Source organism: Ursus americanus, chromosome 6 (assembly GCF_024610735.1).
Source record: "Ursus americanus isolate L20-20 chromosome 6, mUrsAme1.1.p, whole genome shotgun sequence".
Lineage (NCBI taxonomy): Eukaryota > Metazoa > Chordata > Mammalia > Carnivora > Ursidae > Ursus > Ursus americanus.
Window position 1 is genome coordinate 60,160,530 of NC_142132.1, and position 14,451 is coordinate 60,174,980.

A 14,451-nucleotide genomic window follows, 5' to 3' on the forward strand; every position below is an offset into this window, starting at 1 on the left:
ATATACCGCAAGTTTCTCCAAAAGCAAAATATCCACAAATTTGTGTTTTTTTTTTTTTTTTTTGTATTCCGTAGTCATTAGCCAGAATCAGGGGATTCATAGAATACTATTTGGGATGCAGTACTAAGAATATAAGACATTTGATTGAAAAGGTTATAAAGATAGATTGCCTTCTGCATTTGAAATATTTTGATTGATTTGGTGGATTTACCTGCTTTTCATAGCACTTCCAAAGATAGCACTCATCATGTAGTGAGGGCTCTTAGGAGTCCATTTAGAAATTTACCTATAAAAATTGAAACCAGGTGGCAGTTTTATGTAAGGCAACCTGACAATCAATACTCCAAATATATAATTTAGTGAGTGGGATTTATGTAATAAGAGTGTTATTTTCATCTCTTAAGTGACTATATTTTCTCACTTGCTCCTAGAATATCACAGAGACTAGGACGCAGGCAATTTCCGTAACAATTGTGTCGTGCCCAAGATGACAAAGCAAATCATTGATAATTTGGTATCAATGCAGATCTTATTCTTATCTCCTTCCATATGTTAGGTTATTTTCACCAGATTATTTTACTGGCTCCTTAATTCAAGTTGAGATTTTAGAAATTCTTGTCTGTAGTTCTCAAGATGATTAAGTATGCACTAAAAGAGTGGACCTGGAAATAAAATTGCATAAGTGAAATTAAATTTTTCTCTCAACTTGCCAGTATGCATTTCTGGACGTGGTTTTCCTTTATCTATTACAATTTCCTATTTGGTCTTTAGCAAAATTAGATCATGATGATTAAAATCTGTCTTCTGGGGCACCTGGGTGGCTCAGTCGTTTAAGCATCTGCCTTCGGCTCAGGGCATGACCCCAGTGTTCTGGGATCGAGCCCCACATCAGGCTCCTCCACTAGGAGCCTCCTTCTTCCTCTCCTACTCCCCCTGCTTGTGTTCCCTCTCTCTCTGGCTGTCTGTCAAATAAATAAATAAAAATCTTTAAAAAAAAATCTGTCTTCCTTGTAATTTTCTTTTATAACCTATTTGCAGTGGCCATGTTTTTCTACTTCAAACAACTCAGCTTCGGTGTTCTAAGAAAGATTAAAGCGTTAAGTTTATTTTAAACATCAGATTACTAGTGTAAACTCCTTTAAAAAGGTAATTTTTGGGTGGGGGTGTCTGGGTGGCTCAGTCTGTTAAGTGACCCAGTCTTGATTTTGGCTCAGGTCGTGAAATCTGGGTTGTGAGATGAGCTGGAGGTTTGGCTTCATGCTGGATGTGGAACCTGCTTAAGATTATTTCTCTCCCTCTCTCTCTGCCTCCCCACCCGCCTCTCTCTTAATAATAATCATAATTTTTAAAAAGGTAATTTTTTTGGAGTAGAGTTTTAGGAAAATCTCTAAGAAACCAAAGTTTATTGTATTTATTTTATTTTAGAAACCAAAATTTAGAATAAGTTTTCATTGGGCTAGAAGAATTTTTGGAGTTGATTATGATCATTAGTGGCCCTGAAAAACAAAACAAAACGCAGGACTGGGATTTTTAAAACGATCTTTTAAAAACACTATAGTGTATGTCTGAAATTGAACTGCTCACTGACACGTGTCAGATAGGTTTGATTTAGAAGAATTTGAGGGTTGGATCAAATGAGTAAATTATTCCAAATTTGAGATCTGTATGTGTAGGGACTACAAAGTCCTGTTGTGATTGGACGGGAAGTAAACATAATTTATTTTACTGAATTGTGATTGGCTAAAAACCTTTTCTTTCCACGATATTCTCTAATAACGGAATCTGGAGCCTTTCCCTGTTTTTATATGACTAGTGAGTTTGAGGTATGTGCTAGTACTGAAAGTACTCAAATTGGCACAGAGACTAGATTTTAGGGACATTGACAGAAGCCCTCAACTGGGCGTTTGACGTTCTTACAACAAAGCAGTAGCGAGGTATAAATTTCTGAAGAGTTCAAACATGTAATTAGTATTGTTGCAAACAGGAAGGATGAAAGAATGTTTTCTTCATTTTCGTTTGGAGTTGTGCACTGTTCTGCAGTGACTGTTTTCAGTGGAAAGTGTTGCTCTGCTTTGTTTTCAGTGGAAAGTGTTGCTCTGCTTTGCTGCTGGGACTGTTGTTTCAGGCGAAACTTGGGCTAACTCAGGTGGCGGGTACTATGTGTTCTGAAAAACATCGCTCCGAAGATGCGGGGTTTAACCTGGAGTTTATTTTGTGACGCAGGGTGGAACCAGGACGCTTCACTTTCGCCTCACTTCCCTCCTCCCCTTTTGAGGGAGAGGCGAATAGAGAGGTGCCCCTCAAATACTCTTAATGGTGTTACCATGGGAAAGCATTCCTTTCTCCCACCCTTCTCCTTACTTCTTAGCCTGGCTGGTCCCACAGCCCCCCTGGCAGCGTCGTCGGGCACTACTTTCAGTCTGTGGTGCTTCCTTCGACCCTTTCCCGCGGCTCCCTGCCCCCGCCCGCGCCGGCGGAAGGAGACGCACGGCGCTCGCAGCCTTCCAGTGGCTGGGGAGGCGGAGTAGTACTGTCCACGGCGAGGTGGCGGCAGTGGCCGGGGCTGCCTCAGGGCCTCCGACAGCGACGGGGGGGTGGGGATTTCTGTCAGTTTCTCTGTGTGTGTGTGTGTGTGTGTGTGTGTGTGTGTGTGTGTGTGTGTGTGTGTGTGCGCGCGCGCGCCCCCGCGCGCGTTTGCGTGTTTGTGTGTGTGGATGTGTGTGTGTGTAGCTACAATCAGAGGCTGCTAGTCAGGGAGTCTGGGGGAGTGAGAGACCGAGGTCGCTGTGCCCTTCTGGGCAGAGCGTCCGGTGCGCCCCCGAGTCCGCGCTCGCTTGTTCGCGCGGGGCTGCCGCGGTCCCTCAGTCCGCTCTTCTCAGCATGGGCGGCCGGTAGGAGCAGGGTTTCGCTGGTTTCCTCGCAGTGGAGGAGGCAGCAGCCGCTTCAGCAGTGATGGCTATGGCGGTGGAGACGCGTCTGGAACTGGTGGGGAAGCGGTTCCTGTGCGTGGCGGTCGGCGAGGAGGCTCGGCCCGAGCGCCGAGAGAGTGGACGCTGCTGGCGGGGCTGGCGAGCGGGGGTCATCCGAGCTGTGTCACACAGGGACAGCCGCAATCCGGACCTGGCGGTAAGAGAGCGAGTGCCCCTCAACCTCCCAGCCCACGCCCGCATTGCTGGTTTCTGGCAGCACCTTGTCTGGGTTACCTCTGGCACCTCGCACAGCCCAGCCGGCTGCGGTCACGCCCCTCTTTGGAGCCGTCGGCGGCTTCGCCTTCATCCCTTGCTGGGGTCTCCTATCTCCTTGTGAGTAGTTTCCCCCGTGGGAGCGGTGCCGGAGCTGGACTCCCGGGCTCCGGCACAGGTCCCGCCAGGCCCCTGGGCCGCTGTCTGGGAGGGGGTCGGCGCCCCCGCTGCGGCCGTGGAGACCTTACTGAAAGGCGGGGCTGTGAGCCACTGCCGCTGGGGCAGGTGGGGGTGGCGGACAGAACACAGACCACTCATGGCTGTAGGGGGCCATCTTCACCAACATCTCTTTCCTTGAAAAAGTCTTACCAGTACAGGGGTTAGAGACTTAAAACTTAGGCAGTAAGGTTGCTGAAGGGGAGGGGGAAAAGAAAAGAGGCACATCTATGATGTTTCAGGCAGTTCTGGGATTCGTGTGTATTTTCCAGGCAAGGGCTGTGTGAGGGGTGGCCTCTTGATGCAACCTCTTTCTATTTCTAACTGGAAACGATGAAAATGAAAATTTTTGATTAGGAGGGTCATGGAAATTAACCCACCCACTCCTTCCTTCTTTCCTTCCTTCCTTCCTTCCTTCCTTCCATTTGTTTTTTTCTGTGGGGTTGTGGTTTTTAAGAAACTGGATAGTGTTTTGAAAAAATCATCCTGGGTTTTATACAATTTTAAATGAAGCAAGAAGTATTATAATTAAAATATTATGCCCTGCCAAACCTTAAGTGTCTTTTTCTTTCCTTACTTTTCCTTTCATATGATTCTGCCAGTATTTTTTTTTTCAATAATGTAGGAATGTGCACCATTTTGAGACGGGATATGCTCTGATAGTGTTTCAAGCACATTTTCACTTGGGGACAGGTTGGAAGGGGCGGAGTAGAGGCTAGGTATGGACTAGTCTTGGCAAGGTTGATTTGCAGGTACATAATCCATGAAATTTATTGGTATTGCCCTGGGGTATTTAATTTTTTACTGAAAACTTCAAACGGTAATATTTTCTTTCCTTTTGTATATCTGCGAGTTTGCATTCCCAAATTCACTTTAATATCTATCTATAAGTGTGCATATCTATTTTAATATTTTTCTTGGTTTCTTACTGCTTTTGTAAACCCGTTTCGTGACTGTAGTCAATGATACGGTTTCATTGGGCATGTACTAATATTGACTTGATATTGCAAAATAGGCTTGTTTTGCTTATAGGTATTTTTAATAGGAAATAAGCAGAATAAAGGTAATTTTGAAGATTTGGTTGGTTATTCTCACTCGAAAGAAAAAAAAGCAAATCTTTAAAAAGTTTCTGATATTAATGATTCTGCAGATTGTGGCAATTAAGTAACTTATTTTGTGTAAAAGGCATGTGCTGAATTTCTCTCTCCTCCTCTTACTGAAATATGATATTGTCTTGGCTTTTATGTGGAAGCTAGTTGGATTATGGTTTAGCGTTTTAAAATTATTTCAGAGCAAACCTGGAATGATATTTTGTTTTCCACAGTATTTTATTTTAGTGGATGAATGAAAATTAGGAAATATAGTTTTAAATTATGAGTATCATTCGTGACAGTCAAGTTGTCAAAGTTAAATATATTAAAAATTTTCTTGCATGGAAATTTAAATGATATAAAGAATGGATTTACTTTTATCGCATTTATAAAAGGCAAAGTATTAAGCTGGGTATTTAAAAATGAAAAGTATATGTGATGGTAGGAATGACAGAATAGGAATGAATTTTCTCAGGTGATGGAAATGTTTTGTATCTTGACAGTTACAGGGGTGGATGTATTAAAACCTGTTGAATTGTGTGCTGCTTTTCACCATATACAAATTTTACATAAAAATGCATTTTGAACCATAACTATATGAACCTCTAGCAGTTTCTCCTTTTTTAAAAAAATTAATTTTATTTAAGTAATATTTACTTACAACCCCAAGATCAAGGGTTGCTTGCTCTTGAGACTAAAGAACCAGCCAGATGCCCCTCCAACAGTTTTCCTTTGTCTACAAGTCTTTATTTGAAAAATTTTTTATGTGGTGTAACTTGAGTTTTTTAGCCTAGAATGTAGTTTTAGAGTTATTCCCAAACTTTCTTACTTTTTTTTTTTAACGTTTGTATTCCCTAAATGAAATGAAATGAAATGAGGAACAGGTTAGCATCATTATACTATAATTCTTTTAGACTTTTTTTTAAGATTTTATTTTTAAGCAGTCTTTACACCCAAGGTGGTGCTTGAACTCATAACCCCAAGATCAAGCATTGCATGCTCCACTGACTGAGCCAGCTAAGCACCCCTTTTAGACTTTTGTTACTGCAAAATAAATGGTAAAGAGCTTTATGAATTATATGAAAAATGCTGGTATAAATAGGGTTTTTGGTTTTGTGTTTTTGGTTTTTTTTTTAAGTTAAATATATGTAATTTAGAACCTGCAAATGTATTACAAATGTTAGTTGTATGTATTTATGGCACATGATTTGAAAGGACAGCTATCAGAACTTGAAAATAGTTTAGGGAATACTTTATCTCAAAACTTAATCGGTTATTCTTATTTTTGATCTTACGTATGAAGAGTTGCTATGTGTATTAATGTTATGTCACTGCTGTTAACACAACTTGGTGTTTTAAACAATACAAATTGATTATTTATGTTTCTGGAGATGATAAGTCTAACATGGGCTAAAATCAAGGTATGGCAGAACTGTGTTCTTTTCTGGAGGTCCTAGACAAGATCCGTGTCTTTTTCTTCTCTGGCTTTTATAAGTATCCCACATTCCTTGGTCTAGGCACCTTTCCCTCTGATTCTCTTGCCTCTCTCTCTTCCACTTTTTAAGTGCCCTTGTGATAATATTGGGTTCACCCCAATAATGAAGAATAATCTTATCTGTGAATTAACAACCTTGATTCCATCAGAACCTTAATTCTCCTTTGCCATCTAATGTAATGTTGATACAGGTTTCATGGTTTAGGACATAAGCATCTTTGGAGTGGCATCATTCTGCCCACCACACAAAGGTAGCAAAAAAATTTACTTTTTGTTTGTTTTACTTCACATCCATAACCTATCAGCTATTTATTTATTTATTTATTTATTTATTTATTTATTTATTTATTTATCCAGCCATCTAGTCATCTACCCACTCACCTTGATGCTTAGGGTGATTGCATCATTGTTTTAAGCTAACTCTGTTTAAAGTGTATTTTTAAAATATATGTCAGATTTTTCAATACCTGAAAGGAACAAAAATTATATTTTGTTTCGTACACCAAACACATACATTTGCTTGTTTGTTGGGGAATTTTTTTTTTTTTAAGATTTTATTTATTTATTCGACAGAGAGAGACAGCCAGTGAGAGAGGGAACACAGGCAGGGGGAGTGGGAGAGGAAGAAGCAGGCTCCTAGCAAAGAAGCCGCATGTGGGGCTCGATCCCAGAACGCCGGGATCACGCCCTGAGCCAAAGGCAGACGCCTAAGGACTGCGTCACCCAGGCGCCCCTGTTGGGGAATTTTCTGATGGTCACATGGTGACAAGATTTTAAACTGTTCTAAACTGTGTACCTGCAGATAAAAGTTATTTTGCAGATCTTATGGGTCTTAAATATAAAGTAAATTTTCATGTTTAGGAAGTTTAAAGTGACCTGTGATTTTGTTCATAGGGAAGCTTTTTCCATTTTTAGTCCATTCAGCTGTCTTTTCATTTAAGTTTCATTTTGAGTTGGTAACATTTGATTCCCTTATAAATTTTGTTAGGATAAGTCTTTAAGTAAGTCTAAAATTTTTAATGGTTTGCAATATTGATAATGCTAATTTCTGGTCTATTCACAATGAATGAATGAATGAATGATTTTTACTTCATTGCTCAGTATGACCTGGATGAGTTAACCATCAGGAAAATCGGTTAGCTGGTACGTGGAAGGACTTTGATATCTGATTTGAGTACATATAATGTTTTTTTCTCCTCTCTTGAATTGTTGTTATTGGTCTCAAAAGACTTTGGTATAGTAAGAGGAGCATGTAAATTGTAGCTATCTATGGTGGCTATGGTGGTACCTTGTAAATTGTGTATTTCAGCTTTAACCACTAGCTAGCCTGTTTTAAAATAAGGTAATCACCCAGTAAATGGTGTCATTTGTATGTTTCTATGTAAAATTAATTAAATAAAGGAGATATTTTTTCCCCTCTTTTGACCTGTCATACATATATTCTGGCACATAATTTGGTTCCATTAATTTAAAATAGAGAATTTTAAAATTTATTTAAAATTTAATTTTATTAAATTTAAAAAATTTAATTGGTCTAAAGACATTTTACCATGAGAACTCTGTTCCTACCTTCATATAGTGATATCATTGCATTTGAAAGTAAAAATGTTCAGATACTTCAATGTAATTGGAAGCATATAGGCTATGTTGATAGATTTATCACTTTATGACAATTTCAAGTTATGTACAAAGAAGGTCTTCAACTCTCAAAGTCATACTCATTTTCTTTCCCCTTACGTATTTAGTACAGTATCTAGTATTTATTATGTGTTTAATAAATGTTCATTGAATGATAAATAAATGGATGTCTTAAATTTTGTGAATAATTTATACTAACCATCTCAATTACCTGTTACTATTTACTATAAATTTTGAGTATCTTTTTTTTTTTTTTTTCCTTTTGTGGCATTGTGTATCTCGGTGGTTATTTCCCCAGTATTCATTATGTGTTTGACTAAACTGTGGGCCATGGTATTCCTTAGATAATCAGGTAGTTGAATTCCTCTGGCTACATTGGTGGGTATAAGCCCTAACTAATTAGGTACAATCAGAATGAAGTCAAGTACAGTACTGTGTGGGTGTGATGCTGAAATTGCCACAGCCATTTCCCTGCTGTAAGGTCAACCAGTTTGAGGACAAAGCTGACAAACAGATCAAATTGTTTTCTGAAGCCTAAGTACGTTGGGGGAAAAAAATAAACAAAACTAAGTACACTGTTGGATTTTTCACTTACGGGGTTTTTCATTTTGGAAGAGTAAATTTATGTCTCTTTCTGTTGTTTTTCTTTGGAACTACAAGCATTTTAACTGATACACGTGGTAATATTCCATTCCATTTTTTTGGAAAGCACATGTAAGGGGCATTTTCATGACATTCTTGTCTTTGTTATTTGATGTTAAGACATTTAGACTTTTGTCATTAACTTTAGTGATGATTTTCAGGGAGGGTGATATATTCTGCTTTGTGTCTTGATGTATCCCAAAAGCTTTGGAAAAATTGTTTTAATGCATGTAGGACATACAAATATCTAACTTTCTAAATAATGAAAAATAAGAAATAACATTTGACTTTTATGTCTGGAAGAATCTATAAACCCCTTATAGTTCAAAAGAAATTTCAGGAGGTGCCTGGGTGGCTCAGTCAGTTAAGCATCTGCCATCAGCTTTGGTCATTGATCCCAGGGTCCTGGGATTGAGCCGCATGTTAGGCTCCTTGCTCAGCAAGGGAGTCTGCTTTTCCTTTTCCCTCTGCCTCTCCCCCTGCTTGTGCACTCGTGCGTTCTCTCTCTCTCCCTCTCTCAAATAAATAAATAAAATCTTAACGAAAAAAAGAAAATAGAAAAAAAATTTCAGGAAAGAGGTATCATTAAAATTTCAGAAATTAACAAAAAATTAACCTTTGGTTTTTAGGTCATATACCATAAATGTTGTATATTTCTACTCTATGTTATTTTTGGCCAGATAAATACCTATCTTTATCTGTGGTTCTGAAATTCAGATTCTACTAACAGAATATTTTTAATGATTCACTAGAAAAAACTGAATAAATGTATTTTTTAAAAAAGTAAAACCTAATATGAACTGAATAATTTTGTGAGAGAAATATTTATGTGCTTAATTTTAGGGTGCTGCTCTAAACTTCACAGGTTTACATACAACAAAGATACTTTTATATGTAGTTTACATATGATATATGCACTGTGTCACCATATTCAGTTATCACCATATATGCTTTATGTAACTTTATAAAATCCAACAAATTTTGAACTCCCAAACCCATCTAGTTGGAAGGGTTTGGGATGAGGTATTGTTGTTTAAACATTAATACTGATATTTTAAATTTATTTTTATTTATTTTTAGAGTGCATGCATGGAGGGAGGGGCAAAGAGAGAGGGAGAGAGAGAATCTTTTTTTTTTTTTTTTAAACTTCCAAAGGAGAGAGAATCTTAAGCAGGGCTCCATATTCAGCATGGAACCCGACATGGGGCTCAACCTAATGACCCTGAGATTATGGCCCTGAGATCGTGACCTGAGCTGAAATCAAGAGTTGGACACTTAACCCGATTGAGCCATCCGTATGCCCCTATACTGATCTTTTTTAATGGTGATGATTCAATGATAATAGATGTTACTAATTTCATTTGTTACAAGATTTGACAGTGATTCTATTTCTACCTGATGTTCAGATAAACAGTTGTTTTCAATGTAGATTTTTAACAAACTTATATTTGATAAAAAGTTCTTAATGTGATAAATCTTTAAGGATTACATAATTTGCCATTTAAGATTATTTACTAAAATATTAAAATGTTTCAAAATGTTGAAACAGTCTCTGAAATTACCTAATTGGATGGAATCTTGTCAAGTAGAATTTTTTATATTGTAGCTATTTTATAAAATTATTCTAAGAAATTCATTGATGAAAATCTTATGTTTATTTTATAATGTAGAACTTTTTGATTTACTTATGGGCTAATGTTTAATTAGTAGAAAACAGCATATTATCGTTTTACTGTTTGGTTGGACATAGGGCTTAAAGTTCTGAGACATAACACAGGCTAGTCCACATTTCTTAATCAGTTGGAACTGGGAGTCTTATAGGAATTTGTTTATTGAATTTGAGTAGGGTAGACAAATGCTTAAACCTCTTATTAAAAAGTATGAATACAGTGAAATCTGACTTTTGAGGTTTATTGGCTAGTAGACCCCTTTAGAATTAATAAAAGTTTTGGAATACGTATTTCTTAATACATTACAAATTTCAGGTACAGTATTTCATTTGTATTCATTCAAATCAGCCCAACAAAATAGGTCTTAATAGAACATCTTTTGAAATTAGTTTGAAAAAATACGAATCGTGTATAAGTATATATAAATACATGTTACTGGTCACCGTAAAAGACCTTAAGTTTCACTGAAATATGTCTCAAAAGGACTTTTAACATTTCACTCGATTTATAGTTTGGGTCTCAGTTTTCTCAAATATCTAGTCAGTGAATGGAATTAGTCTAGGTTCAGAGTTTTTTCTATTCTCTAATTCTAGAATTGTGATATTAATAATTTCTATCTGGAATGTCCTAGGATAAAGTACTCATTAAGCAGAAATAAATTTCAGATCCCTCCCAAAAGCTCCTAATTCTGAGTTAATGAAATTTTTCATTGTACCTTTTGTATTATATTACGTGGACCACAATTCTGTACTAAAATAATGTGATTTCTATTTAGTGTTTTTTTGGATGGTCAAGATGAGTTCATAAGATTTGAATTTTTATGATTGTAGAAATTGAGGTAGAATAAATAGGCCTTGAAATAATTCAGTATGTTCTCTTACATTTGGAGCTGTTTATCAGCTGTATTTAATTTTTTGGTGAAAATACTGTATAGTTCAAATTGACTAAACGGAATGAAATATACTTCTTTAAATGATTAGTAATTTGGGGCGCCTGGGTGGCTTAGTTGGTTAAATGGCTGCCTTTGGCCCAGGCCATGATCCCAGGGTCCTTGGATGGAGCCTCATATCCGGCACCCTGCGCAGCTTCTCCCTCTGCTTCTCCCTCTCCCTCTGCTTGCCACTCCCTCTGCTTGTTCTCTCTCTCTGTCAAATAAATAAGTAAAATCTTAAAAAAAAAAGAGAGATCAGTAATTCACAGACTTTCAAAGTAACAACAGCAAAACAAAAAAGAAATCCAAGCTTCTTTTATTGCTATAATAAATATTCTCCCTGGGGTGCTTGGCTGGCTCTGTCCATAGAGCATGTGACTCTTTATCTGGGGGTTGTGGGTTCAAGCCCATGCTGGGTGTAGAGATTACTTAAAAATAAAATCTTTAAAAAAAAAAATTCTCCGCGAACCTTTGCTCTTTTTTGATTTTTGTTAGCCTCCTGATTCAAGTCCTTTGGGGACTTACTCCTTTCCTGAGTATAGTTTCTCCCATCTTAATTTAATGCTAGAGATTCGGTCCTTTGCTTACTGTTTTCTTTTGTCTTGTTTTGTTTTTTAACTCTTGTTATTCTCTTTAGAGAATTTACTGGTACTTCTTGCATCATTAGTCACAAGTCTGCAGCTTAAGCATTGGCCTTCAATTTGAATCCACCATCTCTACTATCTCTTCCTCCTTCTCCTCTTTCCTTTTAAAAAGATTTTTATTTATGGGGCGCCTGGGTGGCTCAGGGCGTGATCCTGGGGTCCTGGGATCGTGTCCCACATCGGGCTCCTCTGCTGGGAGCCTGCTTCTTCCTCTCCCACTCCCCCTGCTTGTGTTCCCTCTCTCGCTGGCTGTTTCTCTCTCTCTGTCAAATAAATAAATAAAATCTTAAAAAAAAAAATAAACAGAAGATTTCCCATCACATGCCAGAGAATGTAGAAACAGTAGAACATGCAGTAGAAACTAACTCCTATTCTCAGAATAGATTTTAGAATTTTTCGAAGCTAGGAGAGGTCTGTGTGACTAATTCATGTGTTGTGAAAGACTGTCATTTAGGAGCTGAAACATCTGATCCATCTGTCAGAATTAGTTTAAATATGATTCAGAAAACATCTTTAGGCCCAGAGGAATGTCAAAGAAGGAAGTAGCATGGCAATGTGTGGATAAAGTTATACATTGCCGTTTAATGTGAAATGGCTTTAAATATATTGAATAGGATTTATTTCGTCCCTTAATTGTCATTGCTAAGATTGAATCTTGTCATCAAGGCAATATAAGTACTAGGTAAGATACTTAACTTTTGAAACAGTGTGTATTGGTAAACTGTTCCAATGTGTTAAATGGCACCATACTATTATTTTGGTCTGTTTTTTTCAAAGTCATATGATGAAACTATGTAGATCATATTAATGGTGTTTCCCTTGTTCCCTAGAATGTGTAATTGCCTTAACATTCAAAATCTCTTATATATTAATACAAAAATGAATCTTTTAAGGGAAACCATTTTATTTTACAGTGTGCATCTGAAGAAAGGGAATAAATAATGAATATGAATGTAGACTATGTGTGTCCCATCTTTCTATAATGGTTTGAGATCTGTAAACACACATATTTATAGAAATAATTATTAATTTCCCTTGAAATACAAAGTTAAAGATGTAAAAAAGGAGAAAGGTAAATTTGCTTGTAAAGAGAGCTAACATAATAGCGCATTAAATTTGCTTCTGAATTTCTTAGCATTTATAGCCAAAATGAGAGTTCTGATGATTAAAATATCATTGATTTTCAAAGTGATTTTCACTAAGCCTTGCTTACTGGCTTTTGGATTGCTTTCTAAGGTCCATTGGAAAAGTGAATAGTCAGATGGTTCAGGAGAAAAGGAAGAAACCTGAGGGTACTGAATTCTGGTCCCTAAACCCTTCAGTTAGAGCAGCTTTGATTTTGTCATTTTTATTTAATAATGACTTTTCAGGTCAAAAAAATTAGGTTATACAGTTCTTTTACCAGGGAGAAGAAAGTATGCTATTCTTAAAGAGAAATTTTTCCTCACAAAAAATTCTGAAACTGGTAGCTATACAAGAGAGCTAAGTAGCATGCAACTTTTGCTTTTTAAGGATTTTATTTATTTACTTATTTGGGAGAGAAAGAGAGAGAGCATGAGAGCACAAGCAGGGGGTAAGGGCAGAGGGAGAGGGAGAAGCAGGTTTCCTGCTGAGCAGGGAACCCAACATGGTACTCAATCCCAGGACCCTGGGACAATGACCTGAACCAAACGCAGGTGCTTAACCAGCTGAGACACCCAGGCACCCCTTCAACTTTTGTAAAGACAGTGAATATTGTTACAGCAAATTAAGAACTCTTATTTAGTAATTAAGGATCGAAGGTATAATTATAAAGTGACACTTGATGGTGGTACTTCTACAAGAGATTAATGTGGTCTAGGTATGTGATATTTTAGTGATCAATGGAACCTGAAGAGGAACCTAATACTTACTTATTTAACTTAGTATAATGTTTTAAGGTTCATCTATGTTTTAGCAAGTTTTAGCATAACGTCATTCACTTTATGACTGAATGATATTCTCTTGCATGTACATACTCCTTTTTCTTTATCCATTCGTCTGTTGATGGACACTTGACAACTCAAGTTACACCTTTTGGCTATTGTGAAAAATGTCTGAACATTGGTGTACAAATATTTTTCAAATCCGTACTCATTCAATTCAGAAGAAGAGTTGCTGGATCATATGGTGAGTCTATGTTTAGTGTTGTGAAGAACCACCATACTGTTTTCTTTAGCAGAGGCACCATTTTACGTTACCACCAGCAATGCATGTGGGTTCCAATTTCTCAACATCCTAGTCAACACTTGCTCTTTTCTGAGCCATTGTGTTTGTTTAAATAGCTATCCTAATGGGCATCAAGTGGTATATTATTATGGTTTTGATTGGCATTTCCCTAATGATAGTGATGTTGAACATCTTTTCAGGTACTTATTGGCCATTTGTATATGCTTTTTGGAGAAATGTTTATTCTAGTTTTTTGCTCATTTTTGAATTAGGTTAATTGTTTTTCTTTGTCGTGGTGTTCTTTTATATTCTGGATATTAACGCTTTATCAGGATGATGATTTGCAATTATTTTCTTGTTCTGTGTGTTGTTTTTTCATACTCCTGATAGTGTCTTTTGGTGCACAAAAGTTTTTAATTTTGATGTAGTCAATTTATCTTTTTTTGTTTCCTGTGCTTTTAGTGTCCTATCCAAGAAGTTACTGCCAAATCCTTTGCTGTGAAGCTTGTGCGTGCTGTTTCTTTATAGTTTTAGCTCTTGTGTTTAGTATCTTGATCCATTTTGAGTTGATTTTTTACTATAGTGTAAGACAAGGATCCAGTTTCATTCTTTTGCATGTAGTATAGTTTTCCCAGTACCATTTGTTGAAAAGACTGTTCTTTTTTCATTGAATGATCTTGGCACCCTTGGCAAAAAAATCATTTGACAGGTTTTGTGAGGGTTTATTTCCAGGTTCTCTATTGTATTTCACTGGT

The 14,451-nt window shown here is 37.1% G+C and overlaps 1 protein-coding gene across 4 annotated transcripts in view; it reads left to right on the plus strand.

Annotated features, from left to right (window-relative positions):
* The window catches only part of JMJD1C (jumonji domain containing 1C), a 320,195-nt gene that overhangs the window by 52,155 nt on the left and 253,589 nt on the right, over nucleotides 1-14,451 (plus strand). For 2 of the 4 annotated variants that reach the window (XM_045783468.2, XM_045783469.2), the window contains exon 1: nucleotides 2,655-3,126. The exons of the other annotated variants lie outside the window; for them this stretch is intronic. In XM_045783468.2, the coding sequence (XP_045639424.2) occupies nucleotides 2,953-3,126 (174 nt within the window). In that variant the 5' untranslated portion in view covers nucleotides 2,655-2,952. Of the gene's footprint in view, nucleotides 1-2,654; nucleotides 3,127-14,451 lie in introns of those variants that run through there. 4 annotated transcript variants of the gene reach the window in all.